This window comes from Odocoileus virginianus, chromosome 21, assembly GCF_023699985.2.
Source record: "Odocoileus virginianus isolate 20LAN1187 ecotype Illinois chromosome 21, Ovbor_1.2, whole genome shotgun sequence".
Lineage (NCBI taxonomy): Eukaryota > Metazoa > Chordata > Mammalia > Artiodactyla > Cervidae > Odocoileus > Odocoileus virginianus.
This window is the reverse complement of record NC_069694.1, coordinates 47057405-47080730: the sequence shown is the minus strand read 5'-3', so window position 1 is coordinate 47080730 and position 23326 is coordinate 47057405. Positions and strand designations below refer to the sequence as shown.

General features: G+C 36.6%; 1 protein-coding gene across 4 annotated transcripts in view; it reads right to left on the bottom strand.

Annotated features, from left to right (window-relative positions):
• Positions 1-23326, bottom strand: part of SEC24B (SEC24 homolog B, COPII coat complex component) — a 77352-nt gene that overhangs the window by 29420 nt on the left and 24606 nt on the right. For 2 of the 4 annotated variants that reach the window (XM_020887907.2, XM_020887908.2), the window contains exons 4-5: positions 15100-15204; positions 1981-2061 (exon numbers count right to left, since the gene is read on the bottom strand). In XM_020887907.2, coding sequence (XP_020743566.2) covers positions 1981-2061; positions 15100-15204 — 186 coding nt within the window. The remainder of the gene's footprint in view (positions 1-1980; positions 2062-15099; positions 15205-23326) is intronic. The other 2 variants (XM_020887910.2, XM_020887911.2) reach the window with 1 other exon arrangement.

Sequence of the window (23326 nt, the reverse complement as noted above, 5' to 3'; positions counted from 1 at the left end):
CACACAAAACCATTATTAACATTTTGTTATACTGTTAGTCTTACTTTTAAAATGTGCATTTTACACTGCTATATTTAAAAGGACCTATTGAACAGCACATGGAACTCTGTTTGATGTCATGTGACAGCCTGGACAAGACGGGAGTTGGGGGAAAATGGGCACATGTATATATATGGCCGAGTCCCTTCCTCGTTCACCTGAAACTGTCACAACATTGCTAAGCAGCTATACTCCAAAACTAAATAAAAAGGTTTTTTAAAAATAAAATATATGTATTTTAGTTTATTTTTCATATAAAAATTATATTCTTCACTAGCAATCAGATTCTGCAAAAAAAATTCTTAAAAGCATCTGACTTTAATAAATTTATTTTTTCAAAGTTTATTAAGGAATCCCATCCTTCTACTGACTCTATTAGCTCACATTTTTGAAGAGACCTTCCTGGACATTCTTAAAAGGACAAAAGCATCAACATCATGTCATTTCCTCAGATTTCCTGCTTGTCTCTCCTGACGGTGATGGGAACAGAAGTATTAATAGAAAGGTCTCTTAACATAGCAAGAGTCATCAGCTTAAGAAATGAAGAACAGGAGTCCTAAATACGAGGGTCCAAAGCTTTTCCTCTTGTTTAGGAAAGGGACAATATTTCATACATCTCTACAGTCCCTAAGATCTAGCTAGTATCTGACATACAGACTTAACTTCATTTAATCTTACTCTGACAGATTCTCATCTTTCCTTAATTTTGGTGTAGTACAAATAGCTAGAAAACTTGCCCAGGGTCATTCACTCCCTGTCAAGGCATAGTCCATAACAAGATTAAGATCCGGTGATTAAAGGAATACAGACAAACACAGCAAGGTCTAACTCCAAGTCCACCATGTTTTAACTCCACTACATTGGATGTTTTACTTCGGGTTAACCTGATGCTCATGAAATACTACAGTTATAGTTTCATCTTTTAGTGAATGAAGTGACTCTTCTAGAATATTCTGATAATGGGGATTGCTTTTGGAATGGTCCATAACTTCTCACCCATACACACACACACAGATCCACAGATCCCTAGGGGAAAAAAATCCTTAACCACAAAAGACTGAGTAGCTCATTTAAGTATTCTTGAAATATTAAAAGGGAACTCTATATTAAGCTGAGAAGACTGAAGTTTTCTACTGATTCATACGACAGTGATAGCAAGACAGTGTGTGAAGCCCAGCACATTCCAACAATTAAGCTTCATCCTGGATAATTACCAATGTGATAAGAAAGAGAAGAGCACAAGAAGTTGTTTTGTTAGTCCTAAAGTTTGGAATAATTAAAAAGAAAAGGCAGAAGATCAGGTGTGGTTGTCAGGCTGTTGGTGTTAGGAGACAGGCAAAAAAGGAAAATAACAGTACAAGATGCTAGAATGAAACACCTATCCATTATAGAAGTCAAATTTGTAGATTTTTTAACACTATCCACCACTCCTGCTCCTACATGATGACCAAAGTTATTTCCAGATATGGTTAAAAGTAATGGCTCCAAAACCTACCCCCAAATTGGTTTACTGGTGGAGGCAGGCAGGAACCATAGGGGGAGTAAAGTATCAAAGACTATTTATACTCAGAGGCTAGTTGGAAGAAATTCAAGGACCTAAGCATGAGAACAGAAATATAAATTTAAGGAGTTATAAGCATAAAAAAGAAGGGAAAGAAGAGAAAAATTATTCAGTATTAAGTCTTCTAGAAAGAGGAAAAGGATAAAGAGCATGGTAACAAAAATCAAATACTAAATTTCCTTAGGCCTCCCAGAGACAGCATCCATAGCTGTTACATGACAATTACACCATGAAATTAAGGCTGAAAATAACAGGAAAATGTTTCCTTTCTCTGTTAAAAATATAGCCTGCTAATTATGTACAGTAAGTGTTCATGTTTGAAAGTAATTGATGGTCAGTAACTTTTCAAATAAACTTCAGCTATGCACAAAACAAATTACCTGGATAGCTGCCTCCTTCTAGAGCATCATAACTGTTGGGCATTGGAGAAGCACTGCTTGTCGTAGAAGAGCTGTCAACACCTAAAAGAAGAATCAAAATATCTGCTAAGTTTAAAATGACCATGTATCTTAAAGCAGCCTTTGGCAATTTTGAAAAAAGATATTTTACTGATCTAGGAAAATTCCTGATCCTAAAAACATGAGATAGCTGATGTTTAATGACATTTAAAAAGCCATATATAAATTTCTGATAAGAACAGGGGATGAAAGTGGGAAGAATACGGAACTGATAAGTAGAATAAAATTTAATCAGACACACATGAAGGCATCTTAAGGATATAATTTAGAAGTAGTAAAACACAAATATCAATTTAGAATGACAGAAATGTTAATATAATCACACCTCAAAGACAGGCTCTACCAAATCAAAAGCTATTAAATACCTCTTATCAATACCAGGCTATTTTAAGAAAATTAAATTTTAATGACTTCTATAACTCAGCATAGCTATATGAAACATGCATAAGAGGAATCTCTGGCTTAGGTTGCCACCTAGCATGTTACTAAGCTTTTGTATGTCTTGGCTTATTCATTTGTTCAATTAAGATTAAATGATATCTGCTATTTTAATAAGAACAACAATAAGTGGTACTCTATTAAATATGTGTTAGACTATAAAAACTTTTATTACTGTGTTCATTTCAAAACTTGTAAGATTAATTGGAATGTTCAGTGGCAATTTATGATAAAATTTAGTAATGTCACACAGATAGTAGGATACAATATAACTCCTCTCATTTATTCACTCAACCAACACTTCACTGAAAGCCTATAGTTGACACAGGAAGATCTAAAGCACACACCACTGAATGAAACTGAAAACGCACATGGCCCCTCTCTTGTATTGGCTTTTTCACCAGAAGACAAAATTCTGAGTTACAGAGATGATTCCTAGATCTTAATACCAATATTATAACTGGGGTTAAAACTATATTTTAGGTTAATTTTCAATTGTGATATAAAAAGAATAAGTATGCACAGTATCTTTCATTGAATAATTTAGGTTAACTACAAGAATTCAGTGTACTGACTCAGGGCATAATAGCTAAAATTCTTTGTGTAGGAACATTTTGTTATTAGTAAAGAACATGATTTAGAGGCAAAAGATTATAGTTACATTAGACTCTGCCACTTAAGTGCTACACAACTTTGGGTAAGTGACAATCATCAATAATACTCTCTCCTGAAAAACAAGAACAATTTTTTAAATGCCTTATATGTGCTTTTTAATGTTCTTGTGATGCTTAAATGAGGCAGTGGATATTAAGCAACTTACAAAACATGAAGGCTATAAAATAAATAACAGGCGAAAGACACTAATACAAAGTACTTTCTTGGTGGTAAATAGAAAACTGTTGCATATTTTTGTCATTACTTTTAATTAAGAGTGAGAGGTATGGGCGCTTCCTTTTTGTTCCTTGTATCTGTCAATTTATATCTAAAGAAGCATGCTGATATATAAGGTCAAAAGTCTTGAAGTAATAGGACTAAAAAACAATATACCAAAACCCAAATATTCACCAGGAGATGAATGGATAAACAAAATGGACTATATGTAGTATATCTGAACAATGGGATGTTATTCAGCAATAGGAAGGAATTAAGTACTGATACAGGCTACAATATGAACGACCCTTGAAAACATGTTAAGTGAAAGAAGCCAGACACAAAAGGTCACATGTATGATTTATATGAAATACCCAGAATAGGTAAACCTATAGAAGTAGAAAGTAGACTGGTGGGTGCCAAGGGCTGAGAGGAGGAGGATATGAAAAAATGAAGACTGAAGTTAGATCCCTTTCTTACACCTTATACTCAAATTAATTATCATAGACATAACTGCTAAAACTCTTAAAATATGGGAGTAAATCTTCACGACCTTGGATTAAGCAACAGATTTTTAGATATGACATCAACGGCACAAACAACAAAAGAAAGAAAATAGATATAATGGACTTCATCAAGTTAAAAACTTGTGTTCCAAATATATTATCAAGAAAGTTAAGAGATAACCCCAGAATGAGAGAATATCAAATCATATATCTAATTAATAAAGGTCTAATATCCAAACTTGGGCTTCCCTAGTGGCTCAGTTGTTAAAGAATCCTCCTGCAATGCAGGAGACCCCAGTTCAATTCCTGGGTCAGGAAGATCCCCTGGAAAAGGGATAGGCTGCCCACTCCAGTATTCTTGGGCTTCCCCGGTGGCTCAGATGGTAAAGAATTCACCGTGCAACACAGGAGACCTGGGTTTGATCCCTGGGTTGGGAAGATCCCCTGGAGAAGGAAACTGCTATCCACTTCAGCATCCTGGCCTGGAGGATTCCACGGACAGAGGAACAAGGCAGGCTACAGTCCATAGTGTCACAGAATCAGACACTGAGCGACTTTGGCTAATATCCAAAATATTTACAGAACTCTTTATGACTCAACAATAAAAAGACAAATAACCAAATTAAAATGAGCAAAGGATCTAAACAGACATTTATTACAAAAAAAAGATAAACAAATGGCCAATAAGCACATGAAAAGATGCTCAACATTACTAATTAGAGAAATGCCAATCAAAACTACAACGAGGTGTCACCTCACACTGACCAGACTGGCCATCATCAAAAACTCTACAAATAAGAAATGCTGCGAAGGGTGTGGAGAAGAGAACCTTCATTCGCTGTTGATGGGAAAGTAAACTGGTACAACCACTATGGAAACCAGTAAGGGGTTTCCTTTAAAAAGTACTAACAAAGCTATCACATGATCCAGCGATCCTACTGCTGGGGGTATACACCCAGAGAAAAACAAAAACTCTCATTTGAAAAGACACCTGCACCCCAATGTTCACAGAAGTATTATTTACAATAGCCAAGACATACAAACAACCCAAGTGCCCATCAATAGACAACTGGCTTAAGGAGGTGTGATATATAAATATATGTAACAGAGTACTGTGCAGCCATTAAAAACAGAATAAAATATCACCATTCCCAACAACATGGATGGACCTAGAGAAAACTGTAGTTGGTGAAGTCAGACAGACAAAGACAAATACTGTATGATATCACTTATAGAGAGAATCTAAAAAATAATACACATGAATTTACATACGAAATACAAACAGACTCACAGACATAGAAAGCAAGCTCATGGCCACTACGGAGAAGTGGGGCTGGGACCAATCCCTGCGCTTTCCAAGCTCTACTATGATCATCCCTGTGCTGGCTGAGTGATCGCAGCACGCTGCCCCATCATCCCACGGTGCACAGAGGCAGCTGCGCTACTAATGCTGTATTTGCAACCATGATACCAAGGAAAATACTGCTTTCTGCATCCAAACTACTTTTAGCTGAATGAGAAGCTCTGGCACTTGTTGCCACTCTTAAACGTTAGGTCCAGTCTGCCTCAGTCACTTCACACTACAGCTACTGATAAGAAATATTCTGAGATCAAATGGATGTAACACTCAGGGAACATTTTTCCTCGTTCCTTTACTGGCTCTATGTCACACGCTGAGAGAAGACGAGAAGATGGAAAAGAGCAGGAGCTGAATCAGAAGTAAGGTCAAGTAAACAGCTCAGAATCTGTGACGCTGGGGGAAAACCAACCACAGTACACTACAGCCTTCTAAACAAGACTTAAGCCATTTTCTCTCCTTGGGTCAAAAAAGTCAACTGCACTTGTTAATATTTTTCAACTTGAAATTAATGAGGCAATTTGAAATTGCATTTCCTCATAACATGTATAAAACACAGAAAAAGTATAAGCCAAATTCCATCTCTACCACTTAGCAGTTGAGAGAAAATGGGTGGTGGTGGTTGAGTTGCTAAGTTGTGTCCAGCTCTTGAGACCCCATGGACAGTAGCCTGCCAGCTCTTCTGTCCATGGGATTTTCTATGCAGGAATACTGGAGTGGGTTGCCATTTCCTTCTCCAGGGGATCTTCCCAACCCAGGAGTCGAACCCAGGTCTCTTGCACTGTGGGCAGATTCTTTACCAACTGAGCTATAAGTGAAGCCCAAGAGAAAATGGACAAGACTCCTAACATTTCTGAGTGATTTATTATTTGTAACAACAGATTTTATAACTCCACAGGGGTAATGTTAAGATTAAAGAGCTATAACAGATATAAACTAAATAGTTACTAGCCAAAGACTGAGAAAACATTCTTCATCTTTTCTCTTCCCTCTTCCTATCCTAAAACCGCTACAAAAGAGAGGAAAAGAAAGAACAAGACAAAACCTCCTGATTGATAAAGCCAAGCATTTATTCTCAAGCTTCAACCAAACTTAACATTTATCACTGCTAACCAAGTTTCTTTTGATTTGTAAAAATGGTTCTTTCAGGAATACTCTAATATGCTTCCCTCCTCCAATTTTCTGCTACCTTACTCTTATTTCTCACCAGCTTATTCCTTATTTCAAAAGCTGCTAGTGCTAATCAATTTCTTCTGTTAATGCAAAATCAATTTGCATTTCTAAAATACAAGTTTGGTTATGTTATTTTCCAAGGTAAACTCCTTCAGTGACCTCTCACTACCTTAAAGATAAAACCCAAACTCCTTACTAGGAAATGTGAGGTTCTTAAAGACCTTATCCAGCCTACTCACCTTCATTCCAAATTTTACCACTTGCCCTCTGCAAACGATAGGTCCAAACTCATTAAAGTTCCCCAAATATGCCACTATCTCTCACGCTTCTTCTTGCTTTGTTTCAAAAAAGTGTCTCTGCCTCTCCAGAGGTCCCTCACCCGCTCAATTTCAAGTTCTTTCAGATTCAGTTCAGGTTCCCCTTTCTGCCCTTCAGAACCCTCCCGGTCATCTCCACCCTACATCCGGTTCTAGATTCTCCTATGTATTCCTATAAAGCACCACAATTAACAAAGGACTGACTGTAATTTCATTCTATATTCCAAATCAGACTGTGAGCTTCTTGGGTTTTCAATCAAGCTCACATGTGGAGCGTTGTTAATCTGTTTACAAATTGGTTGTTCAGAACTCAAACATTTTTCAGAGAAATAATAAAATAACTGGTTTTTATTATCCTAGTTCAGTCAAGACCAAAATCAGATTGATTATATTCTTTGCAGCCGAAGATGGATAAGCTCTCTACAGTCAGCAAAAACAAGAACAGGAGCTGACTAGGGCTCAGATCATGAACTCCTTATTGCAAAATTCAGACTTAAACTGAAGAAAGTAGGGAAAACCACTAAACCAAATTCAGGTATGACCTAAATCAAATCCCTTATGATTAGGCAATGGAAGTGACAAATAGATTCAAGAGATTAGATCTGATAGAGTCCCTGAAGAACTTTGGGCAGAGGCTCGTGACATTGTACAGGAGTCAGTGATCAAGACCATCCCTAAGAAAAAGAAATTCAAAAAGGCAAAATGGTTGTCTGGTGAGGCCTTGCAAATAGCTGAGAAAAGAAGAGAAGCTAAAGGCAAAGGAGAAAAGGAAAGATACACCCATTTGTATGCAGAGTTCCAAAGAATAGCAAGCAGACATAAGAAAGCCTTCCTCAGTGATCAATGCAAAGAAATAGAGGAAAGCAACAGAATGGGAAAGACTAGAGACCTCCTCAAGAAAATCAGACACACCAAGGGAACATTTCATGCAAAAATGGGCACAATGAAGGACAGAAATGGTATCAGCCTAACAGAAGGAGAAGATATTAAGAAGAGGTGGCAAAAATACAGAGTAACTATACAAAAAGATCTTCATGACCCAGATAACCATGACGGTGTAATCACTCACCTAGAGTCAGACATCCCAGAATGAGAAGTCAAGTGGTCCTTGGGAAGCATAACTACAAACAAAGCTAGTGGAAGTGATTGAATTTCAGTTGAGCTATTTCAAATCCTAAAAGATGATGCTGTGAAAGTGCTGCACTCAATATGCCAGCAAATTTGGAAAACTCAGCAGTGGCCACGGGACTGGAAAAGGTCAGTTTTCATTCCAGTCCCAAAGAATGGCAATGCCAAAGAATGTTCAAATTATTGTACAATTTCACTAATCTTGCACGCTAGCAAAGTAATACTCAAAATTCTCCAAGTCAGGCTTTCATAGTACACGAACACGAAAACTTCGAGATGTTCAAGCTGGATTTAGAAAAGGCAGAGGAACCAGAGATCAAATTGCCAACATCCGCTGGATAATCAAAATAGCAACGAGTTCCAGAAAATCATCTACTTCTGCTTTATTGACTATACCAAAGCTTTTGACTGTGTGCATGACAACAAAATGTGGAATATTCTTCAAGAGATGAGAATACCAGACCACCTTACCTGCCTCCTGAGAAATCTGTATGCAGGTCAGGAAGCAACAATTAGAACTGGACATGGAACAACAGATTGGTTCCAAATCAGGAAAGAAGTCTGTTAAGGCTGTGTATTGTCACCCTGCTTATTTAACTTATATGCAGAGTACATTATGCGAAATGCCAGGCTGGATGAAGCACAAGCTGGAATCAAGATTGCCGGGAGAAATATCAATAATCTCAGATATGCAGATGACACCACCCTTACGGAAGAATGCAAAGAAATAAAGAGCCTCTTAATGAAAGTGAAAGAGAAGAGTCAAAAAGTTGGCTTAAAACTCAACATTCAGAAAACTAAGATCATGGCATCTGGTCCCATCAATTCATGGCAAATAGATGGGGAAACAGTGGAAACAGTGACAGACTTTATTTTTTGGGGCTCCAAAAACACTGCAGATGGTGACTACAGACATGAAATTAAAAGATGCTTGCTCCTTTGAAGAAAAGCTATGACCAACCTAGACAGCAACCTAGATAACCTAAGAAAGCAGACATTACTTTGCTAACAAAGGTCCATCTAGTCAAAGCTATGGTTTCTCCAGTAGTCATGCATGGATGTGAGTTGAACTATAAAGAAAACTGAGCACTGAAGAATTGATGCTTTTGACCTGTGGTTTTAAAGAAGACTCTTGAGAGTCCCTTGGACTGCAAGAAGATCAGACCAGTCAATCCTAAAGGAAATCAGTCCAGAATATTCACTGGAAGGACTGATGCTGAAGCTGAAACTCCAATACTTTGGCCATCTGATGTGAAGAACTGACCCCTTAGAAAAGACCCTGATGCTGGGAAAAGCTGAAGGCAAGAGTAGATAGGGATGACAGAAGATGAGATGGTTGGATGGCATCACCATCTCGATGGACCTGAGTCTGAGCAAGCTCCAGGAGTAGGTGATGGACAGGGCAGCCTTGCATGCTGCAGTCCATGGGGTCGCAAAGAGTCAGACATGACTGTCAACTGAACTGACAGATTATCCCAGTTATTTCATAGGCATTTACAAAACTCATAATCCATATTATTGATTAAATATCATACATTTATGAGAAGCTGGAAAAAATAAGCATTCGCAAATCTTTAGTATTTCAGTTAATTAGTGTTGTGGCTAGCCTAGATATCCAATTACCATGCTATCACTATTTCCACCTGAATGTGCCCTTGAATTGTAGCTCTGGACACTGGCACCAAATCTCCTTTTGTTATGGCTTTAATATTCTGCCCTCTCACAGTACAGGAAGTTGGAGTTTCCAGTGACAGCAATCACATATACAGATACTTGCAAACTCAATGCTCAGGTAATAGGTACCACCTGCAAACACATGACAATATTTTGTTTTCAATGAATACTGAAGACCCTCAAACTAATATTGTTCTTTTTTTTTTTACTAATATTGTTCTTAATGGCACTGATATCTTTTTACATCCTTCAGAGACCCAGTACATGTGCTCAATTTCTAAAATTTAAAAAATATACTAAATATGTACTGAATTTAGTTGGAAGATACTTACTTTTAAAAACAACCAAATAGTAGTACATCAGTTAGAGAGAAAGATAGATTGGGGCTTCCCTCAGTGGTGAAAGAATCTGCCTGCCAATGCAAGAGAAATGGGTTCAATCCCTGGTCCGGGAAGATCCCATATGCTGGAGAACAACTAAGCCCGTGTGCCGCAACGACTGAGCCCGTGCTCTAGAGCTCATGAGTGGCAACTACCGAGCCCTGTGCTGCAACTGCTGAACCGGGGATCCACAAAAGGAGCCACCGCAACAAGCCTGTGCACAGCAACTGGAGAGCAGCCCCCCCTGCAACTAGAGAAAAGGCCTGTGCAGCAGTGAAGACCCAGCACAGCCAAAAATAAATGAGATTATTAAAAAGACAGAAAGTCAGACTGAACCGTTTTAGGGATTTTCTTTGGCAATGGGTGTTAGGGTGGTGGAGGAAAAAGGAAGATGTTGATCAAAGAAGAAAATCTTCCAGTTATAAAAGTTCTAGGGACCTGGGAATCTAATGTATAGCACATAATGATTATAGTTAGTAATAATGCATGATACACTTGAACTATTGAAAAAAAAAAAAAGGAATTTTCTTTGGAAGTTAGAAATAAGGCCAATACTGTCCTGTTCTTTATAAGAGTTGACTTAACTTGTTCTATGTCAAAATACAGCACTACCTTTTAAAATAACCAAGTCAACCAAAAACATATTTTCTCTGAGGGAGTGCCTGGCACTGAATAATTACTATTAGTCTGTGTGAAAGTCAAGTAAAAACTGACTAGCACCTTAAAACTCATTTTAAAACATAAAGTTTTTTCTTCTAACATTATTTACAAAATATAGCATCATGCTGTCACATTATGGGAGAGAACTTCCTCTTGTCCTCCGGCCTCTTCCCAACCTGAAAATTCCCTAGAGGAAAGGCGACTGGGCATGTGGGGAGCAGGTGACAGAATGTTAGACAATAGTGTCTTCCAGGCACTAGGGCTGGCACTGGTCTTTGGCTTTTTACTCCCCCCTTTCACTTTATCTCACTTCTCAATTTTATTTCACTGATTACCTTTCACTCCCATTTTCAAGTTAGTATTCCTTACCAGTACAGGTGTGACGGTATTTGTCCATGAAAGGCCCACTCTAGCACTAACAACTGAAGGACAGAATATCTGTAACTGAATAAACTTAGTGAAGAATTTAAGATATAACCATTATGAGTAGCTTGCTCTCTGCTTTCTTTAAATTTAAGTTTATTCTCTAACAATTCTGAACTTTCACAAGCTTCCAACAAAACATAAGGTTGTCTCCAGTACAAAATTCTATTTCAGTTTCCAAGTATGCATTTAATAAGGAAACTTGAAAAAGGAAACCTACTTGTAGCATGTAATTTTAAAGATATAATTAGATGGTTTAATGTAAAATCAGAACTGAAATCAAAATTTTCTTTTAATCTGAAAGCTTAAAAAAAAAAAAAAAAAAGAAAGCTTTAAAGAAATATCCCTGTACTTGACTCCCAGAGACACTGTCAAGCAAACCATAAGCTTTAATAAATGAAAAGCTAAAGTAAGTGGAGAGTTACTCTAACTGTAACTGTGAGGAATATATATGGGCTTCCCTGGTGGATCAGGCAGTAAGGAATCTGCCTCCAGTGCGGGAGACCTGGGCTGGATCCCTGCGCTGGGAAGATCCCCTGGAGGAGGACATGGCAACCCCTCCTGTATTCTTGCCTGGAGAATCTCCGTGGACAGAGGGGCCTGGGGGGCTACTGTCCATGGGGTCGCAAAGAGTCAGACATGACTGACTGACCAAGCACACACAGCACAGCATAAATAATATTAATATTATGATTTCCTGCTAATTGACATTTTACTACTGCTTAACAAATTTTTCTGAAATTGGAGCATAACTTCACAAGAACTAAACACACAAGAATCTAATGATTACAGGGAAAAAAACACCATTGAAATGCTTAATAAATAGACCACTCCAAATTCTCTACTTCACAGAGCTACTTATATGTAACCTCCACATCAATTTGAGGCACTCTCTTTCACCATTTTACATATGGAAAAACTACTGTAACTGACCCGGACTTTTAAAAAATCATTTTGAAGCTAAATTTCCTTTCTATTTTTTCTTCTCCCTCACTCAGAATGTCCCTTTAATTTGCAACCAACAAAAACAGGATATATATTTACAAACCATAAGGAGATAACACCAGGATCCTAGGAAAAATGATCATAGTACAGTCTTATTTTATTTTAGTGTGAATAGTGAAAGTCGCTCAGCCGTGTCTGACTCTTTGCGACCCCCACAGATTATAGAGTCCATGGAATTCTTCAGGCCAGAATACTGGAGTGGGTAGCCTTTCCCTTCTCTAGGGGATCTTCCCAACCAGGGATCAAACCCAGGTCTCCTGCATTGCAGGCAGATTTTTTACCAGCTGAGCCACAAGAGAATCCCTTATTATTTTGCTGCATAATAAAATGGCAGAGGAGGAAGACAATACTTAAGTAACACCATGGTGACCACTGCCACGTGCTCTTTAGTCCCCTCTACTTCAGGGCTTCATGGTCTTGCGAGGAGATGAAGACTACACTGTTCACACCTCTCTGCAGACAGAGACCTAGTTTGAGGCTAATGCTTTGTTCAGATCTCAATCAACTCATCTGCAAAATGGAGCCAATTATCTCTACATTGCAGGATTATAGGGAAGAATAAACTAAGAACATGTGCTCAATGTTGTTAATGACAACTAATTTTTAGAGAGATTTTAGCATTTGCCAGACACTGTTCTAAGCTCTTGACAGAGAACACCTTCAATCCTCAAAACAACCATGTGTAGTTGTTACTATTATTCTCCACTGACAAGATGAGTAAATTGAGACTCAATGAGTTTAAGAAACTTGTCTAAGGTCACAAAGTTAGTAAGTGACAAAATCAGGTTTTGAATCTAGAAGAAATGATACAAAAAAACCCCACAGCTTTAGTTAAATAATGTAAGGTGACAGAAGAAAAGCCATAAATGCTAAATCTTTTTGATTTTCTGATTTTTTTCTTTTTCATCTAAGGAAATGGGATTTTCAACCAATGCACCTAATTGTTCAGCAGAACAAAAACGGGAAATTTAGGCTGACAACATTACACAAAGTAACGCACTTTTGAACTGTGTAAAATTAGGATCATAAGATTAAAAACTGAGACATATGTAGGATCTGAATAACACAGGCATTAAATCATTAGAATACCAGGGCCTGGGAGCAGTGGCCCATCTGCAGCAAGGGCCATCCATACGTTAAGATCTTGGTTCCTAAAATGCCCTTCTCCACTACAGGTACCAGGACTGAAGCAAATGGTCCATCCCAGGCTGCAGCAGCCCAAACACAAGATGAGCTAGGAACATCTGAGTGAGGACTTAACAGACTTAAAATAAGTGCTTAAAGATTCATGAGAACATTTTTAAAAGACAGCTTGAAGGAGCTGCCGCTGGCCAGGTTGAGGACAAATTGCTATTAGAATAACTAATGACAGTAATGGATTATTACCCACTGAATAAAACAAGAATCCACGAGTCATTATAAACCCAAAGAAATCAATAAGGGAGAAGAGAAAGCTCTTCTTCACAGTGAAACCTGAACACAAAGAAGGAATGTTAGAACTAGAAAATCTCCAAAGAATGTTCAAACTACTGTATGCTAGTTTAATAAAGAACAGGATATTTATAATAGTATCAAAGAACTTCCCCACAAATTACTTATTAATTTCAAGGGAAAAGAGAAGTAACTTTACAGTTGAGAAATCTGGCAGACACCCTCTTAATCAAGTCATCAAAGTTAACATCATCAATATGGGAACAAATCAACATCATGTGCCTCTTGACAGAACACATTACTTCAGTGGTAATCTTGCCAAAAATGTGTGATTTCCATTTAACCAAAAGTGTCAAAGTCAAGAAAAAATAAAGAAAGGTTAAGGGACTGTTGTAGGTTGAAGAAGTCTAAATAAATGGTGACTGAATTCAACACATGACCCTGGATTGGATCCTAGGACATGGAAACAGCTATAAGAGATTTTATTGAGACAACTGTTAAGATTTGACTACGGACTGTGTAACAGATATTAAGGTAACAGTGACTGATTTCCTGATAACTATATTATGTTTGTGCTATATAAGTCAGGAAATACAGTCAGGAAATACACATTGAAATATTTAGAGGTAAAGGTTCATGGTATCTCCACCTTACATTCAAATGACACAGGAAAAATGTATATAGAGAGGATGAGGCAAAAATGGTTTATTTTGGTAAAGTATATATGGTAGTTTCTTCCACTCTCCTGTAAGATTGAAATTATGTAAAATGAAAAGCTACCAAAAATTCACAAAGATAAATGGGTATCTGGATTTTAAGGGAAGAAAAAAATACCATCCTTCTGGAACCCTTTACTTTCACCCTGCCCCCACAAATCATGCATAAGGATTTGAATGCTTAAAAAATGCAAAGGAAACAGAAAGCTCTATTTAAACAGACTGTTTACAGAGCAAATCCTTCCACTCAGTTATAAAGATAACAGAATCGTGGTCATGTGTAATTTGAAAGATCAGCACTTATTGATTCAGTCTTAAAATATTAGAATTAACAGGGGAACTGAACTACTTAAAATTCAGCAGTTATACTGATCAAAGGCAGAAAAAGATACTAAACAGGCTGCAACACATCATCACATGCACAATTTCTTCAACTAGCAAGATGTAAACTTCTACTTCAGGAAGTAGGAAAACAACTACAATTTTGGGGTCTTCAAAATATGACAAGATGGGCCACAAAGAAAGACCTCAGAGAAACGCTTTCCAATTTTTACATCAGTTTTATAAAACCCACATGATTCATTCATTTGATTATCCCAAAGTGGCATGCAAAGCAGAAAATAAAACATTCCTAAAAGGGTGCTACAGCAATCATCAGCCAAAAGCATCAGTCAGGACTCATTCTTTAGCATGTGGCATGAGAGGAAATAAATTTCTGAAAGAAGAAAGCACTCTATCATCATGAAAAATGCATTGTTACTTACAAAATGGCAACGATGTCCAAAAAAGGAAACACAGAACAGACAAGCAAAACACGGCCAGTGACCCCCACCTTCTGTAACCCAAACCAATCTACCGAGCTAAATCTGCAAAGACACACCGGTTTAGGGGCGAGTGAGACTACGGACATAAAGAGACAACGTGAGAGGGAAGTTCAAGAGCTGGGGCGCAGCTGAAGCAGACCTGCTTCCTCATCCTCCTCCTCCTCTTCCTCATCATCGGAAGCTGATGACAAGGGAGCTGCTGCGAAGCTAGCTGGGCTATTAGCATATCCACCATACTGCATGCCTGCAAAGTGGAGAGCACAAACACGAGAGTCAAACCAACAGGAAGGATGAGAAATACAACTTTGACATTGCATCAAAAGTGAGAAACAACTCTGACATTCCAAAGAACACCCCAGCATGCATATTAATGTTAGCTAATTTATAACCAAAACTGAAACTGTTAGAAATCTCTGCGAAGCAGTTTAGTAAAAGCAGCTTTAAAATGAACTGGTTTAAGTGTAAAAAAAAAAGAAAAAAAAAAAGAACCATGTCTGACATCGATAATATTTAGGAAACTCTACTGATATTCTCTGAACATTTTACTGAGCTCTACACATGTTTACCTTCTTTGACCTTGGGGCCCTTGTGGTATACTTCCTTTGAGACCATGTATTCTTGGTGAACAGCGATCGTTTCCACTGAAATGAATTTGTATAGCATACAACACACATACAAATACTTGGTACCTTCCTTCTGCTAATGCCACCCTGACGGTAACTCAGTTCTCATAACGGAAAAAGAATGACAGTTAAAGAAAAGAACTGTATCTAGCACAGTTTTCTGCTCAGAGTAGATGTTCAAAAGAAAAAAAAAAAAAAAAAGAGGGGGGTGCTTATTCACTGTGGCCCTACAAGACAATTAAAGCGAATTTTCAGAGACAGCAAATAATCTCAGCATCAGCCTACTGCCTATGTGTGAGTCTGAATTAAGGAAGGAGACTGGTCTGCAGTGTGAGATACAGCAAGAGAAGGCAGCCTGTGCAAAAGGCACAGCTGGTAACTGTAGAATACCTCCCTTTAAAACAAAAAAGTTGGCTGCATATTTTTATTATTTAATTACTCTAGCAAAATCAGGACAAAAAAACTCAGATACACAAAATTTTTAAGAGGGAAAATTTAAAAAAAAAAACATATACACACTTAAAAATACATACTCTTCATAAATAAGAATAAACATCCTTACTAAGAAAAATCTTGGAGCTCAAGTTGAAAAAGAAAAAAAAAAAGAATCCAGAAACATAACGTGGATTTTCAAGAACATTTCACAGTATCAGAAGTGCAGTGATGCCCTGCCTCACTAAAAAATCATGTGGTAGTCCTCTCATGCTCTTGTTTTGTTTTTTTTTTCAGGTGACCTTCTTAATTAGCATGGAGAAACATAACTCATGTGTATAATAAGAAAAAAATTTTAATGAAGTAAAGTCTAAACTTAGAAGACAGCAAAAGTTAAACTGTATATGAGTAAAGCTTTGATACTTATGACTAAAGATGTCATTGACAAATCTGCTAGCTTTGCTGAAATACGTTTTAAATACAGATAAAATGGCAGTTATCACAAATTCACCTGAAAAAGTAAAAATCAGTGCAAAGTAAGTTCAGGCAACACAAAAAATTAACTTGATACCTTGAAAGACCAAATTCAGAGTGGCAAGTTCCTCTAATAAAAGCCTAGTTAAAATGAAAATTTGACTAATATTAGACTTTAGGCTAAATACACTAAGAAGTTTATATTTAGACATGTTAACAGTAAAAATATTTTATAGAAAAATTGTTCAATTTAAGGACTTCTTTAAAAATGAAATACTTTCTCAAAACACCAATTAGCACTGCACTTTAAAAAGTACACGTATGTGTATGTATATAATAAGAAACAAGAGAAAGAAGAAAACAAGAAATTTCCATCTACTGTGCTAAGCTAAGAGAGGCCAAAAAACTGGAAGAAAATCCTTTCTCTTCATGACTGTGTAGACTGTTGATTTTATATCTAATCGAAGGAGTCAAAGCATAGGGCAAACTTATACGTGTTCTAAGATAAATGTTTTCCTCTTTTTCCAGATTTATTGAATAAAAACAGATTTCATGTATTACTGGAAAAATATCCAATGCTGAATTGGAAGCAAAAAAAAAAATTTTTTTTATAGAGCAATGCACTGGGTTAATGCACTGGAACAAACCTAAAAATAAGAGGTAACAGAGTAATATTATTTATTATAATATCATTTTAGATCATTCAATGGTTGTCAACATACTATATTACCTGAATGTCACACAACATACTTAATTTTACTGTTCTAAAAAGATGCAATCTTTTTTGAGAAGTGCTAGAGATGAATGCATCAATACTTAAGCTCTTTCCCAATTATGACTCAATCTGCTCTGAATTTAACTTTTCTTTGCTCCTTTAAGTAAACTCTGTTAAGCTCCTTTAAGTAAACTCTGTTAAAAGTCTAGGAATACTAATGGCACAAGAATATAACAATCTGCTTAATTCACAGAAGAATGGTAAGAGTTCCACAGAAACAATCCATATGTAAATGCCCTGCTCAGACTGTATACAGTACACTGTAGAAATGTACACGGGGTGCCTCCCACCTCAACCACCACCAAACAAGGAAGCAAAGCCACATTCCTAGTTCATTCTGTCAGAGCTTCAAGGCATAAATCTAGGAAACCAAGAGGCAGAACATTATTTCACAGACTGAATGACATGATAAAGAACCTGTTACTAAAAAAAAAAAAAAAAAAAAAAAACCTGTTACTAACAGGTCACCAATATTTTAAAAAAGACATCCTCTTTAAACTACCTATCATTAAAGGACTCTCTTCAGAGAGTTGGAGTTGCTTAATAAAAGGCATCTTTACTGTTCCCTAGATACAGTTACACTGGGAATAAATAAAACCAGTCTAAAGAGAAAACAAATCCTTTGGGGAGGCTAGCTTTTTTAAATTCAAGAGCTCAGACATTTGAGCAACTGTTACCTTTTCTAATCTAGTCTTCTAAGTACATACACTAGAAGACTTTGCAAGGGTTCCCACAAAAGAATGGTTTTATGGGAATCACTTTCCACAGTATTTTCTTCCCTATACTTAATCTATCTAAGAAAGTACCTGTGTTAAGAACAGACTTTTTCTCAACTTACAAAGGAAACACATTCCCTTAACTTATCCTAAATTTTAATGTAGGAAAGTTTCCTCCTCCTTTAAATGATTAATCAAGGCACCTTAAATCCACAGACTTTCATTTACCTCGCCATACATGCTTCACTTAAAAATTAAACATATCAGAAACAGGGTTGGCTTTATTAATTCAGAAATATTGAAAAGTAGGGTAGTGGGAGTAATGATTTATTTAATGATTCTGCATGTATGCAGGCCCCAACCACTACTATCAAAGAAGCCACTGCTTTTCAGAATTCAATGAGAACAAAGCAAAAACAGTAAGAAATATTAAACAGACAAGCAGCAGGACATTATGGATAAAATGGAGTCTCTGAGTTCAATTCCAGGAAATACCACTTACTAGCTGTGTATCTTTGGGCAAATTACTAACCTCTCTGTTCTTCATTTATATCATCTGTAAGATGGGGCAATGACTACCTCAAAGGGTTGCTGGGAGGATTAAATGAATTAATATATTTAAAATCTTAGAATGGAACCTGAAATACAGTAAATCCTACACAAGTTTTGCTATAATTACTATTGAACTTCAAAACATGTTTTTGTGTATATTTAAATGAAAACAATTATTTTCAACTATTCTTAATACTTATCCCTAGGGCAAGTCATTAGAAAAAGAACCTTCCACCAACCAGAGCAATATTTTGAGTAATGCCAGTTCCTTCAAAAACAAGTAGAATATTTTCTAGGACTACCAGTCTTTTTCAACATACACTGTATTTCTCTCAAAGTCTATGAGATACTCAATAAAGTACTTTATAACCCATTTTATCATAAAATATTTATAATACTTATAACCACTTTATATCTCCTTCTATTTTATACAGTATTTACTTCTTTCTACCTTCTTTTAAAACCAACAACAAAAAATTTAGTAGTGGGTAAACCTATTAGCTGGGCTTTTCAGGTGGCTCAGTGGTAAAAAATCTGCCCACCAATGCAGGAGACATGGGTTCTATCCCTGGGTCTTCGGGAAGAACCCCTGGAGGAGGAAATGGCAACTCACTCCAGTATTCTTCCCTCGGAAATCCCAGGGACAGAGGAAACTGGCGAGCTACAAGTCCATGGAGTCACAAAAGAGTCGTGCACACCTTGGCAACTAAACAACAACAATAAACCTACTAGTACTTAGTGGTGTGTGTGTATATATATATATATAAAATAATAAAAATATATAGTGTATATATATTTGTATATGAAATATATATACATACTGTATATATATTTGTATATGTACAAATTTTTACTATGCTTGATGAAATTAATGGAATTATTTCTAATTCTTATGCATGATTCCTATTTAAATACTAAAAACAAGTCAAATAACAGAGTTTGATAACCACTATGCATATATTTGGGGCTTCCCTGGTGGCTCAGAAGATAAAGAATCTGCCTGCAGATCTCCTGGAGAAGGGAACGGCAACCTACTGCAGCATTCTTGGCTGGAGAATCCTATGGACAGAGGAGCCTGGCAGATTCCAGTCCATGGGGCAGCAAGCTGGACGTGACTGGAGCAACTACAGTATGCGTGTCTTTTACCACAGGAATACAATGCTTTTTAAGACAATCCTTGCTTCACAAATAGCCTAATATCAGGTACATATTACAATGCTTTGTTTCAAATTTGGCAATGAGAAACAGCATATTGATTCACTGTCTAGTTTTTATAACTCACTATAAAAAAGAATAACTTTGACATTTAAACTTGACAGCTTTTAGTAATTTTGGCTTATGAAATATAAGATGAAATTTATTTCTCAGTGGAGTTTATGATACCTCCTGAAACTTTAGGAACACATTTCACTGGATTAAAAATTAAACCAGACTTTTTGACAAAGAATAAAATGTGTCTCACTGGTTTGAAAATGAGGACTGCCTTTGCCAATTAGGTTATGTGGAGATACTACTACCTGTGAGATAAAAGTATGTGATATTATATTGGCAATAGTATAATGAAATTTACAGTATTTTGAATAACTGCTCACTCAGTAAAACACACACCCCTCTAAACCTCAACTTCTCTCTTATATAAAAGAAATATATGGTTTGTCTGCTTCAGGTGATGATCAAGTGAGATAATAAAACCTAAAGGTATTTTTAAATTGTAAACTGCTGCTGCTGCTGCTGCTAAGTCACTTCAGTCATGTCTGACTCTGTGTGATCCCATAAACTGCTACATGAAATAATAATGTTACCAGCTATCTACAACCTGGAAAATAAACTCAGAAGGTTAAAAAACATAAAAGAACAATATTGCTTTAATAAAATCCTTCCAATACCATTCCCATCTACCCTACATGAACAAAATTTTCTCAGTAATTATCTGTACAAAAATAATTATAAATGAAATTTTTCTAAAATTTATCTTATTTTAATAATGAACCATATGCAACCCAGGTACAGAAAGCTATGGTGGGGAGGAGGGAAAGCCATTAACCTCAATGAAAGATGTATTTCCAATGAAAAGGTACTTTCTATTTAAAAAACACCAAAATTCATAATGTTTATTGTTTTCACCAACTAGAAACTCAAAATAACTGTATTGATAGAATAACCAAGAAGAAAAAGTGTTAAAGCTTAGACACCTGTGGGTATAGACAATAACACAAATTTTAAAACTTCAATTTATATATATATATATACATATACATATACACACACACACACAGTAGCAGAGAAGCATGATCGAGTGTTAAAAAGTTTCTAGCTTAAGTATATATTTTTACTACATTCAAGAGAGGAAATATGATATTAAGAAGAAAAAGGAAAAATGTAAACTTTCTAAATGTTAAAGAAGGGCTCATTTCACTATTTTTTTTAAAGGATGACAGACTTCATCCCAGTGGATACAACGAAAAACACATCTTTGTTTTAAAAGTCAATCAATATATGCAGTACACTGAAAATTATGTAACTGCAAGTATTTAAACTTCTGGTGAAAAATTTTAGATGTCGATCTAAAAATGTTCAAGTAGTTCTAGTTTGCTTCAAAAAAAAATTTAGGAGGTATGCAAGCAAAAATTTGAAGTCTCTCCTCTAAAAACCAGTACAAAATGCTGTGAGAATAACTAAGAAAGGGTATCTCTGAAACACTGGAAAAACACAACCTAAAGGTTGAGAACTATGTTTTATTTGGCGGACTTTCTGAGGACTTCAAGCCTGGAGGCCAGTATCTCAGATAGCTCTGAGGGGCTGTTCCGAAGGGGTAAGGGAAGAGCCAGGATATACAGAGGTTTGGGGGACAAAGACCAGGCAGCTGAACATCAAAAGATCTTAATTAAAGAAAACCAGTTAATGGATGCAGCACTTTTCTACATATGGGAAGACGCACTGAAATCACTCATGTGATATGCACCACCGCTCTGGAGGCCAACGTTCAGCTCTTGCCCATTCCAGCTCCCTCAGGCGCACCGCTGCGGGGTGATTGGAGGGCTTTAGGGCCTCTGTCCTGAGTTCCCTCAGGGCTGACTGCTGGCGGGCAGCTACAGTGCCTCGGTGGCTGCCCTATTCTTTGCTCTATAGCAGGCAACATTTTTCATTCACAGGAGAAAAAGACTAATCTCTTTCAAGTATCAATATTTCAGAAGTCATATCAGACCCATAGCATACTGTACACAGCTGTGGCCTGCACAACTGCAGAAGTATCAGCCCCATAAACGACTATGTGCCCAACACACCTGGTGAGAGAACCCACACAGACCTGTGTGTAAATTCCAAACCAATCCAAAGGCAAAGAGACCACTCAGTACCCAATCTTCTACTTCAGAAAACAGAACAATAAGAGCTGCAATTGAAATGTCTCCAGTATTATCTTTTCTGTTACTTATTCAAGGAGTGTTATCTTGGGTAAGATAAGCGCTTAACAGCTGACAAAAACAATAATTCAGCCTCATAGACACGGCACAAGATAGAAAGGTGAGAGGTAAAGATCTTTCATTCAACTACTCCGTAACTTATAATCTTGAGCAAGTTACCTAACTGCTGTTGAGTGTCACTTTTCTCATCTGTAAAACCAGGATGTCTACCTAGTAGAATTGATAAGGGAATTAAAATAAATTGGGGGGGGGCAATGTAAAGGGCCAAAACAAGCAAGATATGTAATATCTGGAAGGCGGCCATCAATGGTTAGGAAACACACCACTCATTTAGTTAGGGCTCCTACCTACCCTTAAATTTCTTCTACTCACGATAAGTAAAACTCTCCTAATAGTCCCTCACTTTGAAGGTAAATGCTGTAATAACTAGATTCTATTCCTAAAACACCTACTGCCTTGTTGGGAATCAATGGATGCCCTTTGGTGCTGCAGTTGGTTTCTCTTTTTAAAAAAAAAAAAAAAGAGTAAGAAAATCTATAATGTACAATCCAATCAAATGATAGAAACCACAGGAACACTTAGCAGATAAGAGCACTGAGACAAGTCAAAGGATTTATGTTGCTTTTTCCAAGTTTCAAACAAAAAAGGGTTCTTCAGACTCAAGGAGAGGGGTTGGCATTACATAGTGATACAGTGCCTAAAACATTACTAATGATTATAATGGGAACACAAAGCACATAACCCGAGAAACAGTTCTCTCTCATCAAATGAGAAATACAGTATATTAACCTGAAACCTCAACAGATTTGGAATTTTAGCCAGATAGAAAACAAATCAAGAATACCGCCAAAAGAAAAGGCATTGTGGGGAAACAGGGTTAAAAGAACACCTGTCACTTAACACATGCAAACCATTAAAAGAGCAGACAAATAAACCATATTGTTTGTCAACAAGGTAAGAGTGTGGCTTACAATTTCATTTTCATCCTCTCATGCTCAAAACTGGGTCAAAAGTTACTTTCTATTAATTATAATGACAAGCAAAGAAGTCATCAAAGAGGATATGTAAATTCACTAAATAAGGAAATCTTGGGTGTTTCATCCTAGAAGAAATAATAATAATCTTAAAAAAAAAAAAGAAATGAAATGGTCCATAATAGAGGGATGATTAGTAAATTATAATATACTAACACAATGAATTAGTCATCATGACTACAAAACTGTACAGACATATGTGGAGAACTGCATAATTTAATAAATGTAAAAGCTGAATACAAAACATTATGCAAACTGACCACAATTATATATAACAGATTTAACAAAATTCTACAACATATATAAAATCATAAACAGAGGCTGGAAAATATTAAAAC